Source organism: Misgurnus anguillicaudatus, chromosome 22 (genome assembly GCF_027580225.2).
Source record: "Misgurnus anguillicaudatus chromosome 22, ASM2758022v2, whole genome shotgun sequence".
Taxonomy (NCBI): Eukaryota; Metazoa; Chordata; class Actinopteri; order Cypriniformes; family Cobitidae; genus Misgurnus; species Misgurnus anguillicaudatus.
This window is the reverse complement of record NC_073358.2, coordinates 9,922,290-9,944,846: the sequence shown is the minus strand read 5'-3', so window position 1 is coordinate 9,944,846 and position 22,557 is coordinate 9,922,290. Positions and strand designations below refer to the sequence as shown.

Here is a 22,557-nt window from a genome sequence, read left to right as displayed (position 1 = left end):
AGGTCCCATATCATCGGTTAATGGAAACGTAGTCATTTCGAAATACTCTTTTGTCGACATTTATAAAACAACGTTAAAGTTTTGCGCAAATCTGGAATGGAAACACAACTACAATCCAGTCTTGTGTTTCCCCAGTCCATGTCTTTTATTTTGAAGTATTGTCTTTGTCTACCATGTTTGTAGTCCTTTGTAGTTCTTTGTTCAATTGGTCCTTATCTGATTGTTTCCCAGATGTGTCTTGTTATCTCCTGTGCATTTATAGCCCTAGTGTTTCAGTTGTCCTTTGTCAGTCTTTGTCGATGTAATGATTTGGTTTTGGTGCTTGGTTTTTGTTACTATGTCTTTGGATTATCTTGTTTATGTTTTTCGAGTTTAATTACTAAAGTTGAACTGTTTTTGGATCTGCTGTCTCTGCTTGCCTTCATCAATGTTACAACGATACTATTTTTTTACGCATTTTGAAAGTCGCATAAATCGTATAGTATCAATAAATATTGACGGTACTTAACTCATTCCCCGCCAACTCTTTCCCCACCAGTGCCAGCATTTTTTAGAATTTTCACAAAAGTTTAACGGCTTCCTGAAAATTTTATTTTTTAAATATATTTAAAAATATATTTTAAATACACAAACTGCTTTAAAAAACAAGTTTCATCCTTTCTTCATGCGTTCTCTTTTTATCAACTCTCAAATATGGGTAGGTTTCTTCAAAAATACAAAATTTTTAACAAAAAGCTGTGATAATTGCATTGTTGTAAAGGACTTTTGTTAGAGATCAAAACATACACAGAGTTTTTACTGTTTTGGACCTATGCATGCTTTAGTGTTTTATAAGGTGGGTAAGAGCACCACCTAGTAGAGTTCAAAGAGTTGAATACGCGTGCTGAATGCAATTTTCTGGATGTGCATGAGACAGCATGCTAACCCGACAAACATATAATCTACACATTTTTCTGCACTCTTACCTTCTTGATTCTCATTGACGTCACTGCAAAAAACACAATGCAGTTCCTTTATAAACTGACCGCTCAGACGAATATCCACATCCTCCTGACCGACCCTGAACACAAACACACACAGGTGTGAGATACACAATACTGTAAACACTACTGTAATCTACAGTGACTGCAAAAAAACCACGCCACAACAGAAAATAGTTCTGTAGCATGTCTATCTTTAATGGTGCTGTGTGTCGATTTGTAGCGGCATCTAGTGGTGAGATTGCAAACTGCGAAATGCATAGAGGAGCTACGATAGCTGTCACAGGACAAACATATCATCATTTAAGAGAATGTAGTGAGAAAACGCTCTCTGTAGAGCAGTTTGTCCATTTAGGGCTACTGTAGAAACATGGCGGTGACTTCCATGTTAAGGAGACCTGTTGTGTATGTTAATAAAACGGCTCATTTAAAGATAATAAAAACAATCCACTTCATTATATTAGGTTTTTATACACCACTGAAATTTTTTAAATAAAATAAAAGATATTTTCCTAAATTTACACAATGCATAAATAAAATAAAATAAATGCCACTTTTTAGATTTTGTGCCAAAAAACTTTTGGGGTCACTGTACATGGAAATAAAAAAAAAAAAAAAAATGTAAACAGCTACATGCGGTCACCTGGTGACTCCATCTTTAATGTAGTAGATCAGACACTCGGACATCAGCGGATCTTCATTCAGATTCACCAGGTGAGGCGTCTGGAAAAATAAAAACACATGCTTAAACATCTGGACATATCTCAGGCCTTTGGGAGAAAACTGAGTGTGTTGTGTACGAGTGACAGACTTACTTTTTTGGGTGAGAAGACGCCCACTGTTCCTCCGTCCTCCCTCACAGACACGCCCATCTCAGCCAACAGTGACTCCCTAAAGTGTCATCAAAACTTCTTAATAATCTTATAATAATGTAAAATCTTTATAAATCATGTTGGTATTTAAATCATGTTATACAACAAAAATGGCTGTACTCAGATCATTTATAATAATATTAAGCTTTCTTAGCACCAACTACTCGTTTAGGCATCACTTTATTTCTCATTAGACTGATACAAACCGGTTCCAGTGTTAGATTCTGAGAATGCTCTTGGCATTTTGGCGTGTCATACAGATGAGATGATGTGTGACTATCTATGTCACCCAGTCTGAGACAGATGCATTGTTATAACCAAAAGTAACACAATTCTTCATGGATTGTGTGTGCATTCACCTCTCTTGTCGTATAGATTCTGTTTTTCTGAGTTTCTCCTCCCAGGTTTCGTTTAACTCTGCAATTATCTTCTCAGTTTCCTGTTAGACAGACACGAAACAATGCAAATGAGATTTGAAAAACTTGGTCTACGTTTACAAATGTAAAGGTGCGCTGAATGCTGCATCTCACAATGCATTGTGCTTGACCTGATCTTTTCAATCTGATAAATTAACTATAAAATTAGTTTTCTTATTGACTTCACTATTTAACATACATATTTCACTATTTAAAATGGGTGTCAGTCAATCGCAGGCAACTCAGGAAGATGGGCACATTTAAGTAACAGGACTGAAAGTAACCGGACACTTTTTAAAACAGCATTTTAAAAAAATGAATTACCAACAAAATCAGTATTGTATCTGGTACGTTTTAAAAAGTAAGTTCTTAATTTTACACAAAATCTGATATACGCTGTGTCATTCTGTTATATTTTCTCCCTTTTTTCTACAAAACGAGACAAATGCCAGTCCTCCTTCTCTGCAGAATGCAATAAATCCGCTCCACAAATCACGAGGCACCATTCCACGCATTGTAAACTATAATAGCGGCACATCCTGAATCCTAGTTTTCCTCATCTACTTTGTACTTCGTGATCAATAAACAAACAAAAACTAAATAATAATTTGATGGCATTGATATACCCGTTTTGGTTTTTTGTGGCTTTGAATAAACATACGCCATCAAAATCAAATAATTTACGTGAGAGGCACTCAGGCGAAGGAAAAATGGCGGCTGTTGTTATTCTCACACGACAGCATCAAGCTTCTCTCATGCTAACACACTGACCCCAGGGGATCTTATAAAAAACTTCATATTATTTTACTTAAAGTCAACGGAAATCGAGCAGGGCCAAAACATTTTACAGCTGATTGCTGTCGAAAAAGTTCAGCGACGACGTCCCAAGTATAACCGCAGCAATGACAGTGTTCTTAATATGACTAAGTAAATGTTTTGATTAATGCCATTAATGTTTATTTTTTTATCAGTGTATACCACTAGTCAACTAAATGAACATAACATGGCAAAGATTAATGCACTTTTATATATTGATCCAATAAATGTATAGCGTCTTTTAAAAAAACTTCATGGATTTAATGCATTTTGCGAAAAAAATTAATAATTTTTTATAATAAATCTTTGAAAATCAAATTATGGATTTGAATTTTTTATGTTATATAACCTAAAGATGCTATGTGAAAGTTTGTAACAGAAAATAGTGCTTTTCATCTTGTCACTTTCTTGTTATAGAAAACACATTTTAACCGAAATTACGTCAAAATTGATTCATTGCGTTTTGAAACCAAACTCTTCATATATCAGCGCCATTGTTTTGTCCCAAGATGCACACCAGTATTGTATTTTTATAAGGTATGTTTGTAAAAACTACTTAAATGTGCTAATATAACTAAGGCCTAGTAGTCCAGGATTAATCTAAACCCTGTCCGGGAAACCGCCCCTAAATGTTTAAAATCAGTATATAGGAAGATTGAAGAAACATGCATACTATTCATCACACATACTGACTTTCGCTTACGGTACTATATAGTAGGAAAGTATGTGATTCTTCCGTTTAGAGCTTGAATAATAGACACTCCAGCCCAGTTGGTGGCGATAATCCGCCTTTGCCAATTGCAAGAATACAAAGGGGTCCCCGGCGCGGAGTAATACCTCACAGCACATCTAATACAAGTCAATGGAGTTGGCAAAAACTACGATAAAACCTGTTGGAAAGCATCTTTTGCAGCGATTTTTGAGTGAGCATATCAGTGAACACCCCTGACCACTCGGTGAGTTTCACGTCTTTGTAAACGAAAGTTTAATGCATTTTAGGAAGGATTGTTTCAGTGCACCTATAAACCCATTGTAGAGGTGGGAGGTGAAACAACAAACACCCGAAAATTCTCGGGGCAGCCGCATATGTCAAAATTTCAGTCAAAACCGTTCTATTTCATCATTACTAATCTGAAAACAGGGCTTTAAGTGTAAAATACCGAACTTGTCCTTTAAAGTAAACTATTTCTCTTTCTGTGTAAGAGGACCCTCTTAGAACGGATGTGTTAAAAACAACATGATTTCACGGAAAGTCACGTTATAGTCACGCATAATTTGATTAATTTATTCATGTCCATGGCAAAAAAATTCAAATTTTTAATGTCTTTTTCGTGACACTTGCACGAATTTCTATAAATATTTTCTCGTGTCCGTGGCACGACTTTCTTTTTCATGTCATTTTATGTATTGTTTTCTCTTTTTTTTCTATTTTTAAATCATTGTTGCTTGTTCCTTGGTTCTGTCCAGATGTTGTGCAGGCTAGCCCCGCCTAATACCTGGAGTCTCTCAGCGGCTTCCTCTTTACTGATGACCTCAGTGGGACTTGTGGGCATCACGCCCTCCATCAGTGTATCCGTTGTAGCCTGATCATATGAGAGGGCTGGCTGATTCAGTGCACCCGATGGGCCTGCCAAAGCCGGATGGCCCGCATCAGATCCTGCGACAGAGAAAGAGTGGGAGTTTTAGGTGGATGATGTCATCTAGACTTAATAATATTTGAACCGTGTTCACCAGTGACTGTATGATGTTAAGATTCATCTTTTCACACTGAGGAAAATCAAGAGACTCATACGCAACTATTACATTAGATACAAACAATCTATTGGAATACTTGAGTATGAGTCTCTTGGATCCAAAATGGCAAATTTCGCAGAAAGGTGACAAATTTGCATCCCTGTGTCTTGTGTGTTTACCTGAGGCAGTGATGAGGTTACTAAGTCCCTGAGACAGGAGGAGCTCTTTCAGTCTGTTTACCTCCTCCTTCAGCTCCCGGACCAGACGAGCATTTGGATCCTCATTGACCACAGCGTTACATTTGATTTGCTTTGCTCTGTCGGCATACCTGCAGCAAACACAGTGCATTGAGAGTCTTACAGTATTTAGATGAGAATGTGCCTCTAATGTACAGCTGTTCTTTACCTGAGAGTGCTAAGCGTTTCCTCATAATTAATATCTGCCGGACTTAAAGCAGCAATCATGGCCGTGCGAGAGTTTCCACCTTTAAAAACACAAAATTCACCATTGCTTGAGGAAAAACAACAGGAAACAACATGTGAAATAAAAATGTCATGCCAGTATCGGGCACGATACCGAGCTTGTGTTCTCGTGCTCCAATGGATTTTACTTCATAGATATAATTTTCTGATATCTCTATTATACTGTTGTCAGTTGGCTCTGTTTTTTTGTCTAGACACAAACGCTGCTGTATGGTATTGGCTTTAGGTATCTGACCATTTTAAAGCAACACTATGTAGAATGGCTTACAGCTCCCCCATGTGGTTGAAAAGCGCAACAGTGCCTGGTATCAGACAATCTTCTGCAGGCAGGGGGAGGGGCGGGGCTGTGTGCTCTACCCTCCACCGCCACTTTCAGAGTGTGCTTGTAGCAGCTAGGAGGCTGCTCAGGTTGCAGCAACAGTACAATTTGTCCAGTTAAAAGTTGTTCTATCACTGAAATAATTTTAGAGACATTATTTAAAGGTAAAAAAACTACATAGTGTTGCTTTAAAGCATTATTCCACTTTCAGAAAAAAATCCTGATTTACTCACCCCATGTCATCCAGGATGTTTATGTCTTTCTTTGTTCAGTAGAAAATAAATTAAGTTTTTGAGGAAAACATTCCAGGATTTTTCTCCAAAAAGTGGACGTCAACAGTTTGCAGTTTCAATGCAGCTTCAAAGGGCTCTGGACGATCCCAGCCGAGGCATGGGGGTCTTATCTAGCGAAACAATTGTCATTTTTGCAAAAAAAGTACTTTTAAACCACATCTTCTCGTCTTGCACTAGCCGTGTGATGCGCCAGCGTGACCTTGCGTATTATGTAATCACGTTGAAATGTCACACTTTACTAGTTGTGGCACAGTTCACAAAGCCCACGGTTCAGTTCGTATCATGGTTTTAGGGTCACAGTTTTCGGTTCTGTACGGTTCTTCTTCTTGTTTTTTCTTTTAACCGTTAACACTCCAGAACTGTACTTCAGCATATGATATATAGCTTAATTATCCACAATTTAGGATACAGTATTAACAAAATTGTTATATCATGTAATCATGCACAAACTGAATTGCACTTGACTTTAAGCACATTATTGGGACCATCTCTGAGGAAAGCTAGGCGAAACATATGTGCCCTTTTAGCATACAAAGATTAAACTGAAGAATTAACTTGCATTTATCAAACTGCCAACTTTAGTGTAGCTTTAAGCCTTGTACTCAAACACAAGCGCAAGGGTGCGCGCGGCAAAAATGATGTCAATGCGAAGTGGGCGGTAGTGCACGCTGAGTCCCGAGACCCCATTTCGCTTGGCGGTGTGCACGTCAAATTTTGTAACTTTGCGTGCAGCTCCGCAACCCAAGAAGCATGAGTTCCAGGCGAATCTAGCCGAGCATGACGTCTCATCACGCCAGCACCCAGTCTGTGCGTTGAGTATAAACACCTCCTCAAACGGAGGCTCGCGCTGTGGAGCCAGACGAAAGTATACAAGGTTTCAGGTAACATACGGGCACGAGGCTACATTGCGCATGCGTCGAACCGTGTGACTAGCCTGGTGCAACCAGACTCTCGTACATTCATTTCATTCGTACAGAGAGTCTGGCCACGCTCCATTGCAAAGCGTTACTTCCGTTAAGGAGGGTCCTCTGTTAAAGTTTAAAACTATTGGATCTGCCTAGAGTCACTCTGAATCTGCCATAACCAATCGCTAACATTTGGTTGTGACGTATGTCACTCAGTCTGGCGCACAACCTCAACGTCTGCATTCTTAGCCACCCCCCGCTGTTCGCTGATTGGACCTGCAGATTTTTGCCGGAGAAAACGAAACTCTACAGAGCAGTCCCAGACGTTGTTCTGAAGCGAAATGAAAATTAAGCAGAAGAACGTAGGAGGGCGGAGCCAGGCTACCGTGTGACACACACACCCTCCGGACCGAGACAAGCGAACTGAACAGTTTGAATGTTTTTTCATGTATCGTGCCACCTCTACACTTTACATATGTGAAACGCACACTTTAATGAGTACACAAGCTCAGTAAAACGGCAAGACTTACCTAAATTCTCCCTCAATAGCCATGTGAGCACCGAGTCCCTGTAAGGTATGAAGTCTGAACGTCTCTTCTTTGTGCTTTGCTGTGGACAAGAGTGCGCAACTGTTACACTTCAGCAAAAACTCAAGGAATAATTCACCTAAATATGAAAATGATACCATAATTTACTCGCCCACATGCCATCTCAGATGTATATGACTTTCTTCCTTTTGTTAGACACAAAAAACACATATGCATGTTTATCGCTCTTGTTTGTATGCTTACAATTCTACAATACATACTGATCACTATTTAAGCTGAAATATGGATCGTTGTAAGTCACAAATTTATCATTTTGCTTTAGAAGACATTTATTTTAACCCCTTGGAGCTGTGTGGATTACTTCTGTAGGTACATTCACATTATAAGCGACTTTGTCGCTGTGTGTCGCTTGTCTCTTTTAAAGACACACTTTGCAGTTATTTTACCTTAATATAACAGCTTCAAAGTTATTTCGGTGGTAAACAAAGTCATAGTAGGGCGAATCATCCTCCGGTTGAAGCTCGGGGAGGACGCCGCTACCAAAACCAGCAATGCAAGCTTGAGAGAACCGCCCCTGACAAATCTCACGAGAATCACGACTTGCTTTACGGCAACGACGTCACACACGTTAGGCTTGTTCGACTTTGTGTGGCGCTGCAAGAATCGACCGCCGGATGACGTCAAAGTACCGCAAGAATGATCCGAGACGGCACTTTGACGTCATCTGGCGGTCGATTCTTGCAGCGCTGCATGAAGTCGATCAAGCCCATAACAACAACTACACGCGCGAATTTGAGACGTGAGGCTAAACGATTTAAAAGTTAAGAAAACGTGTTCGGAAGCGAGTAGGAAAAGGAAAAGAGAATCTGACCGCGTTAGGAACCGACAAGAGTCCCACTCGGTCAGGTTTTTACTCATTGGCGTGAGCTAAAAGACAGCACTGGAGGGATGCTGATCTGGCGATCTTGTTGATGGACTGGTAAGTAAATCTCTCATTTGTAAACTTGTTTGCGGTCTATGTTGTATGTTGTTGCGCTTGCGTTTCTAAATCTGGTTGTCATAAACACATGAGTACCGTCCCCTCCAGTAACTGACGAGAGACGGATGACGTGAACTCCACTGCTTCGTTCTCATTAGTAGTCGCTCTCGAAAGTCGCTCATAATTTGCATAAAGTTAAACATATCTTAACTATGACATGCGACTGGACACGCCCCATGCAGTTGACATCCTGTCACTCATGTCGCCGGAAGTCGCTAAGCTTCCATGGAAATCAATGAGATTGCGTCGCTCTGCTACTGCTAGTCGCTGCTAATCTGAATGCAGCTTGTGAAGGATGGATAGACTTTTTTAGCGTTGAAATCAGAAGCACCATTTACTACCATTATAAAGCTTAGAACAACCAGGACATTTATGAATATAACTCCGATTACATCACATCGAAAATGGCTTGAGGCGAGTAAATCATGGGGTAATTTTAATTTTTGGCTGAACTATACATGATGGCATCTTAATAGAAAATTCTTTTTTTGTGTTCACCTAAAGAAATTAAAGTGCCCATATTATGAAAAACTCACTTTTTCTGGGTTTTGGGGTGTTTATTTGTGTCTCTGATGCTCCCACACGCATACAAACTTGGAAAAAAATCCATCCATGCTGTTTTGAGTGAGATACAGGTTTCTGAATGTCCTCTGCCTAAAGTCTCAGATTGCACGAGTTCAAACTCGGTTCCGTTGTGACGTAACTAGCCGTTTCGTCACATTCAGTTTGAATTTTATCGCCCACCACCCCACTCGCAGGTCTCCACCCACCAGGTAGCTAGAGAGCACAGAGAGCAGTCACTTCGCTGATACCCTCTGTGCTGTTATCATGTCTCACGGAAATAACAGCGCTTTTTGGATATTATGGATTATACTCCCGCCTACTTTTAAAAACAAAGTTTTAACGCGTGGTTATTGGAACCCGGAGTAATCTTATATACAGCATGTTACGACGCAAATAGTCAGACGTTCATGCGAAATCTAATGTAAACAACAGACTATGTATCTATATTTCACGGATTATACGCATTTGTGGACAAAAATGGTCATTGGATGTATTTTATTGGACTTTCATGGATCATTTACACATCTGAAACAGACTGGATTCGATTTGCGATCGTTGTATCAACATAAAAGGTAAGAAGTCACGTTATATTTTGCATGTTGTCATCTTCTGTCACAAAATACTACATTTATGATGCCAGAGCATCTGTATCTCAAAACAGAGATCATACATTGATGCTAATCCCGTAAATTATACCTTTTAAATGTATAGTGATGTTAAAATTGTTTGTAGACAGTAACTGTTAGGCTATATAGATATTTTTGCAGGCTAGATCGTTTACAGCGTGGTTTCGAAAGTAAAAAAAATTTTAACGGCTTTATTTTACAATTCTACATTAACTAAGTAATAGTGCTTTGCCAAACTAAAAGTTTTTTGCCAAACTAACCGAGACCGGGCCTTACCGCCCCGGCTTTTCTGACGAGGCTAACCCACGAGCCTCTTATAACTTTACGGTCCGGACCTCCCGCTAGCTTCTAGCAATTAGCACGCAGTCCACAAGCAGTATACATCCTCCGCCGGGTCTTAATTTCTGTAATTTGCAAAAATAATGCGTTTGAAAATGTTTTATAACGGGAATATGTTAGCATTGTCCAGGGAAAACAAGTGCATTGTTGAGACTGCTACATCACAATTGACTCTGGAATCTTTGTGTGTCATGATGAGTTTGACCCACCGAGACCGGGCCTTATCGCCCCGGCTTTTCTGACGAGGCTAACCCCCGAGCCTCTTATAACTTTACGGTCCGGACCTCCCGCTAGCTTCTAGCAATTAGCAGGCGGTCCACAAGCAGTATACATCCCCCGCCGGGTCTTAATTTCTGTAATTTGCGAAAATAATGCGTTTGAAAATGTTTTATAACGGGAATATGTTAGCATTGTCCAGGGAAAACGAGTTTATTGTTGAGACTGCCACATCACAATTGACTCTGGAATGTGTCATGAGTTTCTTCTCCTGTAGTGTACTTATTAGTGATACTTTTCTGCATGATTTGTCTGTTGGCAACATAAACCGTTAATAATAATAATTAGTGTTGGGCGATATGCCCTATTTTCAGATCGTCCTATCGTCAGCCTGTGAGATCGGCGATACACGATATTATCGGGGGGCGGGGCAGTAATTTACTAATTTTTTGTATTTGTTAATTTTTTACTCATTAAAACAAGTCACTTGATGGGTGGACAAAAAAAAAACAAGAGCAACACCGTCATGACCGCAACCTTCTTAAACCTGATGCCATTAATGAGAGCGCGTCATTAAAACCCTAACAATGATTACGTAATAACTGTAAAAACATGCATCTGCGCACGCACACACACGTGCGCGCACATACAAACAATTCAATGCATTGGTTTAGTGCTGTTGCAGTAGACTACACGTGTCAAGCAGTGGTGCTCTCATGAGGTGCCTTTTTAAACGCATCGGTCCAGCGGAACGGGATCATATTTTAAACACAATCATATATTAAACACGAGGGACGTGTTGCTACAACTCCTTGAAATGCATATCATAAACAGGATTAATACCTAATAATCTAACTTCGGACAGAGCGCAGCTCTCTGCATGTACGCGAGAGTTTTAGAGAGAGGCGCTAATATGCAGCGGGTCATATTTTAAACAAAAAAGTTTGCCTCAGCTCGCATGAAACGCATTAAACTGAACAAATACATAAGGATTACTACTTTAGTTTATGTTTAGACTTCGGACAGACGCGAGAGCGCGTGCACGTGAGGCAGAGAGAAGGGCAGCTGCTCAAGACGCGGCGCGCTGGATTTAGTGCTAGAAGGAGACCAAGACGCGCGCATTAAGTGCAGGTACGTGCAAGAAGGAATTCTCTCTTTACAAGCTCTCCACGTAAAGTGAAGCCCACAAACCCTCATGTGAGGAAAAGCATGCATTGTGGGTGTTAATATAAAACTATGATGATAATAATAATAATAACCATTCACCAACTATCGTCTTGACTATCGCCATGAAAGCCTGCCATTGGCGATATGTCTGAAGATCGTCGATACACGATACTATCGTCTATCGGCACAACCCTAATAATAATATATAAAATAATAACACAGTATGGTCTGTAGTGCTCACGATATCACTATGCACGCGCACATGACGTTAGTAGTGGGGCGTGATCAAAGGAGCAGCAGCTCATAAATATGTAATGACCAACTCAAAACGGCACAATCTGAAATGCCCTGAAACAGAGGCTACTAGAGATGGGTAACAATCTTTTCCTACAAGCTATTTCGAGCAAATAACTTTTGAAACATGCTTTATGGAACTCATACACCCATTTAACTTGTGGAAAAGCTGTCATAAGATGGGCACTTTACGTCACATTCATCTAAAATGGCATGAGGTCAATTAGGAGTCATTTTTGAGTAAGCAAATCTTTTAAAATAAGAGAAATAGTGAAAAGAAGACACAGAATGTAAAACAATGTAATGAGCTTCATTAAAGGTAGGGTAACACATTTTGAAAAATGCTAACAGTAGCCGCAATGAAATCCCGATCCCACCCTCAAGTCAAATCGCCATCCAAAGTCACGCCTCTTTCAAAACACATGAACACGCACAGATCAGACGGTCACATCTTATGACTCATTCAGCAGTGAGAAAACTTTGCAGTACAAAGTCGAATAACACTTCCAAAATAACCAAATAACTGGTTTACATCAGAATTAGTTTAAGCACACTTTCGGCTGTGTAGACGTAGTAACTATATCGTTACGCTAATCCGTAAACGAACACAAATTTCATAAGCAACTCAATGTTTCATCAAAGTAGAATATCTGAATCCATCTTAATACAAACATATCGTGTACCTACCTTACCAAAATAAACAGTGCAACGACCCTTTCAGACCCTTTGCGTCCTGCAGCTGTTTCATCTCGTGGTAAAGCAGTAAAGTTACAGATGTTCATTTGGGTTTTTGCTCTTGCTGATCCAGGCAGTTTTTGCTGTTGTTGTTATAAAAGACGTCTTTCGTTGTGTGCCTCCTGTGTAGGTTGTCAATTCAGCAGAAAATGTTGCTGTTCTTACTGTTTACAGACAGGAGGTGAGCGCACGTGAATGCGCCGATGACCTATGGTGTCTGCGTGGACTCGCTGCGCGGAGGGCATTCAAATTACGCTTACGTATAAGGGACATAAATGGGAACGTCCGTTCGGACCGAAATCTATGATTTGTTGAACATTTTTTGGTCCTACGCCTTTCACAGATGACATAAATTTCTACAAATACATTTAAACAACTTAACACAGTGATTGCTATCAGGATGTAAGGGGACTTTTAACCAGCATAACAAAAAATGTTTCAGGATCAAATCTGTTACCCTACCTTTAAGGTTTAAATAAAAATACTTCTCTTACCATATCTGCCAGGGCCGAGATGACTTTTCCCAGTGTTGTGAGAGATTTATTAATATTGGCTCCTTCCTACAAAACATACACATGTCAGACTGCCTTTTTGCATGATTTAACCCTTTAACTGTAAAGCAGAATGATACAGGACACTGACCTTTAACCTCATGCCTTTAGCTCCAGATGAGTCCGCTCTCTCACTTCCAGCCAGATCAACCAAACTGATCTTACTCACCTGAAACCAACCAGATATAAATAAAATGAACACGATGAAAGTACATCTTAACCACAACAATCTTATATATATATATAAATTTATACACCTCTCCTTTTTTGAAAATATGCTCATTTTCCAGCTCCCTAGAGTTAAACATTTGAGTTTTACCATTTTGGAATCCATTCAGCCGATCTTCGGGTCTGGCCGTACCACTTTTAGCATAGCTTAGCATAATCCATTCAATCTGATTAGATCATTTAGCATCACGCTCAAAAAATAACCAAAGAGTTTCTATATTGTTCCTATTTAACACTTGACTCCTATGTAGTTACATCGTGTACTAAGACCGACAGAAAATTAAAAGTTGTGATTTCTAGGGCGATATGGTTACGAACTATACTCTCAAACTCAACATTTAATTTTCGATCAGTCTTAGTAAACAATGTAACTACAGAAGAGTCAAGTTTTAAATCTGAAAAATATTGAAACTCTTTGGTTATTTTTGAGCACGATGCTAATGGTCTAATCAGATTCAATGGATTATGCTAAGCTATGCTAAAAGTGGTACCGCCAGACACGGAGATCAGCTGAATGGATTTCAAAACGGTAAAAAAAAATGTTTAACCCTAGGGGAGCTGGAAAATGAGCATATTTTCAAAAAAAGTGGAATGTCCCTTTTAATATGTATCATACGGTATCAAAAAATATGTTAATATCATTTTAACTTCATTTTTTACACTGGTATTGGCAGGTGATGTATAGCAAAGTCTCTTTAGGGTAGTCGCACCACTAGGCGGCCATGTTTGCAATGCCTTTGGGGAGTTATTTCAGTCATGCAATACTAAAATCCTACATAAATAGGGAAAGACAGATATCTCTAAAATCGTGTATTAAAATCACAATTGAAAAACATAATGATTTGTTCTTTTATCTCAAAGGTGAGACCTTTGTGACCATTCTGAGCATTGCACTGCCCTCTATTCATAGTAAAAGGAGTGCTTAATCTTGTTATCCGATATCTTTGTGTATAGTAGATTGCACTCCGAGATACAACATGTCATGCAGGGGGTGCTTAGATTAAATAATGCACTTTTTGACAAATGTAATAGATCACGTGCAGAAATAGTATGAACAGTACAGTATGCTATTTCAAACACCCCCAACAAGTGTCTTTTAACACACACACACCTTTTCAGTGTCCAGGTTGGTCATGTTGTCATGTCGGCGCTGTGTGAAGAGGATGGTAAAGACTGCATGAGAACGACTGCTGGTCTCGTTCATGTTAGTAGCAGCAACCGTCCTTTAAATGACAGACAAGATACAGTTTGAAAAAAAAATGCAAAAAACATTACAGCTCCTTATGCAAAGACAGTTATGAGTAAATCATTCATACGTCGACTCCCTTGAGTGTCCACACTGTGGAGCTATAAATCATTGCTGTGTTTGTTCGATCACCTGAACAACACATGACGTGTGTTTATCTAATCTGCTGTCTGATTACAGTAACACATTACAATGTCCACAAAACCGAATGTCTTTGTTTCTGCAAAATATTTTACCTTCTGCCTGTTAAGATTCAGGCCCTTGGGTCCCTTCACAAAATGTGAACAATTGCAGTACATAAAACAAAGCAAAATGTTTCATTCTCAGCATTTTCACAAGAGTTTCAAGTTTACAGGTTGTGGATATTGTATAGAGTAATTTCTGAAATGCTTTACGCATAGGCAAGGGTCTGCGAACGGTGCATGACACAAATTTTGTCATCAGAACAGTGTGCGTGCACTGCCGGATTTTTAGAAACACGTGCACTTTTTATGCATAAAGTGAGCATGCGCATACAAGAGAATGTAGTATGTAGCCCAAGAAATGCATTGCATTTTGTCGCAATACGCACAACCGGCGCAACGTCTTAGAATGTCTCTGAACAGGTTCACGCCCACTTTTGGGGGAAATCAGACTAGACCTTCCATTGACTTCCATTCAAAATAGCGGAACAAAGCAACCTTCGTACACAGCCGGCAGACGTAAATAACTTATGAAATCACTCAGATTAAACATGTTGAGTAATTATCTGTCCACCCTGCCTGCCATAGAGCGCGAAAGATACATTAACATATTTAATTTGGTCAATATAAAAACATGTCTCTTTCATTCTCCCAGCATCAAATTTGTGTAACAACACTCCCTATTGGCCAGAGGTGTCTTACCCGGACATTTACTCGTACCTCATCGAGTCAACAGGGAAGCAAGTGAATGATTTTACTTCGTATTTGAAAGTTACTTCGTATTTATTTATTATGTCTTTATATTTAGAGTAATGAGTGCACTTTTCCGTCATACAACTAACTGGCTTAGCGATATTTCCACTGGATGGCGTTGTTACACAAATTTGACGCTGTGAGAATGAAAGGGACATGTTTTTATATTGACCAAATTAAAGGTAGGGTAACACATTTTGAAAAATGCTAACGGTAGCCGCCTAGCAATGAAATCCCGATCCCACCCTCAAGTCAAATCGCCATCCAAAGTCACGCCTCTTTCAAAATACATGAACATGCACAGATCAGACGGTCACATCTCATGTCTCATTCAGCAGTGAGACAACTTTGCAGTACAAAGTCGAATAACACTTCCAAAATAACCAAACAACTGGTTTACATCAGAATTAGTTTAAGCACACGTTCGGTTGTGTAGACGTAGTAACTATATCGTTACGCTAATCCGTAAACGAACACAAATTTCATAAGCAACACAATGTTTCATCAAAGTAGAATATCTGAATCCATCTCAAAACAAACATATCGCGTACCTACCTTACCAAAATAAACTGTGCAACGACCCTTTCAGACCCTTTGCAGCTCCTGCAGCTGTTTGCATCTCGTGGTAAAGCAGTAAAGTTACTGATGTTAATTTGGGTTTTTGCTCTTGCTACTCCAGGCAGTTTTTGCTGTTGTTGTTATAAAAGATGCCTTTAGTTTTGTGCCTCCTGTGTAGGTTGTCGATTGAGCAGAAAAGTTTGCTGTTCTCACTGTTTACAGGCAGGAGGTGAGCGCACGTGAACGCGCCGATGACGTATGGTGTCTGCGTGGACTCGCTGCGCGGTGGGCATTCAAATTATGCTTACGTATGAGGGACAAAAATGGAAACGTCCGTTCAGACCGAAATCTATGATTTGTTGAACATTTTTTGGTTCTACGCCTTTCACAGATAACATAAATTTCTACAAATAAATTTAAACAACTTAACACAGTGATTGCTATCAGGATGTAAGGAGACTTTTAACCAGCATAACAAAAAATGTTTCAGGATCAAATCTGTTACCCTACCTTTAAATGTGTTAATGTATCTTTCGGGCTCTATGGCAGGCAGGGTGGACAGATAAATACTCGACATGTTTAATCTGAGTGATTTCATAAGTTATTTACGCCTGCCGGCTGTGTAAAAACGTTGCTTTGTTCCGCTATTTTGAATGGAAGCCAATGGAAGGGCTGCTTTTTTATCCCCCAAAAAGGGGCGGTGACGAAATTTACAGTCAAGTTCCCGGATGTGCCGGTAGTCCGTATGCACATGCGGTGATGTCTGTGTATGCGTACAAGTCAAATAAACGATTCTTTGCAATTCTGTGCATTTGACCATGCGTGTATGTTCTCCAGGCTTAATAATACCTGGCTTTGTTGCCAGTGTCCATAAGGTCAGCAATATCACTGTAGTTGGTGACAGCCATTTTGGAGAGGTCTTCTACGTACGGTCCCATTATAGGATGTTCTCTCACCCGCAGGGACCCCCGGCTCTTTGGGTTCAACAGGTCTCGTACCCGCTCGCAATAAATCTCCATGTACGAGACCTACCAAGAAAAAACATTTCTTTAAATCACATGATATTAAAGTAGCAATCCGTTTGCCTCTCTGTCGCCATCTCTGTTTAAAACATAAAATTGCAGGTCACTTTACTTATCTTTACATGTAAACAACTGAAAAACAGAGGAACACAGACATACCTCTACAGAATAGGACAGGTCAGGATCAGTGTTAGATGCTGTTTGTCTAAATAAATCTTCACACATCTATGGGACAAATCATATGTGCAGATAAGACAGGCATAAGAGTAAAACAACTGTAATGTTTATACACACACACACACACACACACACACACACACACACACACACACACACACACACACACACACACACACACACACACACAATATTGTACCATGTTTCTTTTCATTTAAATACCTGTGGTATAATGCCTTGCTGCCCAGGTTCCTGTTTTCCCATCATTGTGTATGATTTTCCAGCTCCAGTTTGTCCATAAGCGAAGATACACACATTATAACCCTCAAAGGCATGAAGCAACATCTCTTCTCCAATGTCTTCGTACACCTTTCTCTGAGAGGCGAAGGATGGATCCTCCTCCTGTAACAAGTGAAAGAAAGACACACATCTTTAGATAAGCTCGGTTCATGTATGCGTCCCGTTTTTATGCATGCAAGGGTCCACGTACAATGCATTTGACGCATGTTTCGTCATTGTACGTGTAAAAATTTTGTACATGTAAGTCGCACACGCGCGTACAGGAGAATGTAGTATGTAGCACAGGAAATGCATTGCATTTTGTTGCAATACATCCGTGTCGAATGTCTGTGTACACGTCAAATAAACTCGCACGTCAAATGCTTTGCAAGGCACGTACGTTCACGTACACGCTGTCTCAATTCACTAAATGTTTGCTTTACTAACAAGTTCATTGGGTCTCATTCACTAATAATTGCGTAAGTTTTTTGTATTTATACGCACACTTGAACTTCTCACAAAAACTTTCTACTTAATTTATAACACGTGCGTACGCACAATGAATTTGTTCTTATACTTGTTCTTACGTTAGTAAAGTTAAAATGTTCCACATGAGCCGCCGCATGCACGAGGTTGGTAATTTGCATAAAACACGTCCAACCAGATCCGTATAAGGTCTTTTTCGCGGTGCAGCACTGCTCCACAGAAGCAATGAAGCAAAAGAGCTCGAAAAGAAATCCATGATCATATTTATTATCAGTAATATTCTGTTTTGTTTTACATTTCTTTTTACAGTATTGGATGCGTTAACAAATAAGACATTTAATTAATATGACAGAGACGCACATCTGTATCTAAAATAAAACAGACAGGAGATCAAGTGATTGACGTTTGGGCTTCTCATTACATTTACATGACATTTACATTAGATATTAAGCCGACGCTTTCATATAGATTTAAAAAGTGAGGAAGGAAAGCGTAAAGATTTGTCATTACGTGCATCTTCTTTATATGTGTAGAAAAAATAATAGGCTATAATAACGTATAATATAATGTATATAATAATAATATAGATAATGTTTATAATAACATATCATACAGAAAATATTATAATATAAAATATAATAATGTAAATGACTGTTATATATCAACATTATTAGAAACATTATAATTATAGCCTAGTATTTGATTATTACGTGATTATTGCGTACATGGGGTTTTAGTTTTTTTTCTGTACATTTAGAAGAAATTTTTATACAAAAGTTTTTGTTGAATCATGATTTGTTCGTATGCACATCTCATGCACAATTTGTGCGTACGCATGCTTAGTCAATGAGACCCAGTGTTTGCTGTGAGAAACAAATTTTTCAACGTATTTTAGTTTTAATAAAAATTGCTCATTTATAAACATTTTTCTTTATTGGAAAAAATCAAAAGAAAAGCAGTACAGTGTCATCCCCTTCTATAACACATGGAGTTGAGGATACATTTAGCTAAAACAAATTCACAAATGCCAACTCAATAATATGGATCACACACTTTTTTCCACAGTATTTTCTACAATAGCCATAAATTATGCATAATCAGGCCTTGGTCAGAAAGTGATGTTTAAAGTGACAGAAGCTTACCGAGCTATGAGACCAGTACGAGTAGTCAAACGTGAAGTTTTTGGGTGCATCCTTGGGTTGTTTAGGATTAGCAATACCTGTAACATAAACATTTACAGCACATGAGATTAACACACAATGCTGAGAACATTTATTGGTAAATGAAGAATAGCATCTCGGTCTGTTAAGTTGGTGCACCTAAAAGCTTCTTGTATCATTGACTACAAAGTTGTATCAAAACTACAAAGTTTTATGGTTTTCTGCACTGTTGTAAGTCAATCTGGATAAAAGCGTCTGCTAAATGTAAATGTAAGTCCCGTGAGAAGAGATGTTAGAAGGAAACCAAAGGGTGGAGAAAAGCTGCTGGGTAACAATAGAGCAGAGCTCACATACAGGCCTGTGTTTATGCTGGAGGGGCATCAAAGCAAACAGACTGCCAGCCGACAGTCAAGCGTGGGAGAGAGAGAGAGAGAAAGAGAAAGAGAGACAGATAGTTGATATATCTAGGGGCATCTCTTCAAGGTTATAGTAAGGTACAGATTGAGATGGTAATGTTGCACAGAAGAGAGCAGGAATGTGAGGTCTGGCAGGCAACACTGCGATCGTCAGGATTTTATAGCGGTTTATGACTGTGGTTGAGAAGGCGTGTGTTTCCCAACCCGCAGATATTTCCCTATATGGGAGGAGACGCTGGTGTATTTTGGGATATTATCACGGTAATAAGAGTTCACTGTACAACTTAAATCCCAAAAGGCCATTTACTGAAACTTAAATGCAGAAGTTGTTCATTCAGAAAACTCTAACAAATCAGATCATGAAGGCCCAGATTTACACGTCACCTATCTAGTGTTCATCCATGTTGTTGTAAGATAAAGGACCCTGGAGGAGGCAGATGACACTACCACTACAGCTGCTATTAAACTAACAAGATGAGAGCAATAGCTGTATGATAATCTTGACTAACTTGACATTAACCACAGGCATTAAAACTTAAAATAAAAAGAAGTTTCACCACCTTAGAATTTAGCAATAGTTTATCCCAGAATTAACATTTTGTTATTAATTACCCACCGTCATGTTGTTTCACACTCGTAAGACTTGTTTATTTTCATAACACAAATTAGGATATTTCTGATGAAATCCTAGAGCTTTCTGAACCCCCATAGACAGCAAAACGCAAATTACAACTTTCAAGACCCACAAAGGCGACATCATTAAAATAGTTTATGTGACTACAGTGGTTTAGTCTTCATTTCACAAAGTGACAAAAAATACTTTTGGTTAGGGCTGCACGATTTGGGTAATTTTTCCCATTGCGGTTATTGATGCTAATATTGCGATTACGATTATAATAAATGGTATCATGAGTCAACTTGATGGGTTTTAAGGAAAATCCACACACAGTTTAGTGATAATGCTAAAATGTGTATTTGTAAAACTAGAAATGTTTTCGTATTGCCACGTGATGTAGCAACTGCTCAGTGTCAGTAATCCTAAATCCAAAATACCGCCATACAACAGACGTAGAGTTTTTTTTAGCTACCAGATCACTGTCAACCTCCTCTGCATCCATCTTCACTCTGGTAAAAGTGACGACGCATGACGCACACCACACACGTGCATGCCATGCACTGCCTTTTTGTTCATTTTTCTTTCTTTTTTTAAACAGCAAGGAAAATCATCAAACTGTTATCAGAAAGTTTGTGTTAACAAGTCCACACATTTATTTATTTAATATAATTGCAACATTTTGCTGTCATATAATCGCACATGCTCGCGATTGCGATTGCGATGCGATTAATTGTGCAGCACTACTTTTGGTGCTCAAATGGTCAATTCTTGGTACTTATAAATGAACACCCATAGATATACAGCGGGGAAAATATGTATTTGACACATCAGCATTTTTATCTGTGAGGGGATTTCTAAGAGGGCTATTGACACAAAATTTCCACAAGATGTAGCCATCAAGACAAATATTGAATTCATACAAAGAACATTTAAGTATACAAGTTGAGTCATAATAAATAAAGTGAAATGACACAGGGAATAAGTATTAAACGCACTTTATTTAATACTTTGTAGAAAAGGCTTTGTTGGTGATTACAGCTTCTAGATTCCTCTTTTATGGAGGGACCAGTCGTCTGCATTGCTCAGGAGCAATTCTGGCCCATTCTTCCACACAAATGGTCTTTAAATCTTGAAGGTTCCTTGGGCCTCTTTTATGAACTTTGATCCTCAGTTCTCTCCATAGATTTTCTACTGAATTTAAGTCAGGTGATTGACTGACCACTTCATTATTTTCTTGGCCTTGTGTCTGGGATCATTGTCTTGCTGAAATGTAAACCCTCTTTTCATTTTCAGCTTTCTGGTAGATGGCAGCAGATTTTTATCCAGAATGTCCCTGTACATTTCTCCACAATAATATGAAGTTGGCCAGTACCCCTTGCTGTAAAGCAGCCCCAACGATGACCATTTCACCCCCAAACTTAACTGTTGGTATGGTGTTCTTGGGGTGGTGGGCAGTGCCATTTCTTCTCCAAACATGATGTGTAGAATGACTGCCCAAAAGTTCAATTGACCATACTATAGTCTCCCAATAATCCACAGGCTTCTCCAAATGCTCTTTCGCAAACTTTAACCGACCCTCAGCATGATTTTTGTTAAGCAATGGAGTCTTGTGCGGTGAGCGTGCATGGATATCATGGCGTTTCAGTGCATTGCTTATAGTTTTCTTTGAAACAATAGTACTTGCTGATGAAAGGTCTTCCTGAAGTTCTGCCCGAGTGGTTCTTGGCTCTTGGAGAACTCTCCTGATTATTCTTTGGACTCTTCGGACAGGGATCTTACGTTGAGCACCTGATCATGGCCGGTTTATGGTGAAGTGATGCTCTTTCCAATTTTCATTCAGCATTCTGGAAATGTGCCTATAACCATTCCACCATTCAATGATAAGTTTATGAAGATCTTGAGAGAGTTCTTTGCTTTTACCCATCATGAAGTATTTCCTGTGTGCCTCCTGGGTAATAAGAAGTCTTTATAGACCATCAATTAGGACTAAAGCAGCTGATATCAATTAGTACTGATAGGGGGCAGGGGTTCTCTCTCAATACTGACAGATTTCAGGTGATCTCCTGGCTTTCTATGCCATTTTGCACCTTGTTCTCTTCATGTGTTCAATACTTACTGCCTGTGTCATTTCACTTTATTTATTATGACCCAACTTGTATACTTAAAATGTTTTGATTTCTTTCTATGAATTCAATATTTGGCTTGATGGCAACATCTGGTGGAAATTTTGTGTCATTAACCCACTTTGAAATCCCCTTATTGATAAAATTTTCCTGCTGAATATGCAGCACAGATGACCTATTAAAGGTATAGTTCACCCAAAAATGAAAATTCTGTCATCATTTACTCACTTTCTCATGTTGTTACAAACCTGTATAAATATTTTTTTGTAACCTAACTGTTTGTAAGCCCCATTCACTTCCATAGTATTCTTTTTTCTACTATGGAAGTGAATGGGGCTCATGAACGGTTTTGGTTACAAACATTCCCCAAAATATCCTCCTTCGTGTTATTCAGAACAAAGACATTTATACAGGT

The 22,557-nt window shown here is 39.0% G+C and overlaps 1 protein-coding gene across 1 annotated transcript in view; it reads right to left on the bottom strand.

The window, feature by feature from the left end:
- Window positions 1-22,557, bottom strand: part of kif1ca (kinesin family member 1C, a) — a 54,058-nt gene that overhangs the window by 15,381 nt on the left and 16,120 nt on the right. The window contains exons 3-17 of the mRNA XM_073860932.1: window positions 18,970-19,046; window positions 17,285-17,464; window positions 17,045-17,110; window positions 16,713-16,891; window positions 14,236-14,347; window positions 12,988-13,065; window positions 12,840-12,905; window positions 7,348-7,426; window positions 5,224-5,302; window positions 4,998-5,146; window positions 4,581-4,741; window positions 2,212-2,291; window positions 1,796-1,871; window positions 1,624-1,703; window positions 966-1,060 (exon numbers count right to left, since the gene is read on the bottom strand). Of these exons, the coding sequence (XP_073717033.1) occupies window positions 966-1,060; window positions 1,624-1,703; window positions 1,796-1,871; window positions 2,212-2,291; window positions 4,581-4,741; window positions 4,998-5,146; window positions 5,224-5,302; window positions 7,348-7,426; window positions 12,840-12,905; window positions 12,988-13,065; window positions 14,236-14,347; window positions 16,713-16,891; window positions 17,045-17,110; window positions 17,285-17,464; window positions 18,970-19,046 (1,557 nt within the window). The remainder of the gene's footprint in view (window positions 1-965; window positions 1,061-1,623; window positions 1,704-1,795; window positions 1,872-2,211; window positions 2,292-4,580; window positions 4,742-4,997; window positions 5,147-5,223; window positions 5,303-7,347; window positions 7,427-12,839; window positions 12,906-12,987; window positions 13,066-14,235; window positions 14,348-16,712; window positions 16,892-17,044; window positions 17,111-17,284; window positions 17,465-18,969; window positions 19,047-22,557) is intronic.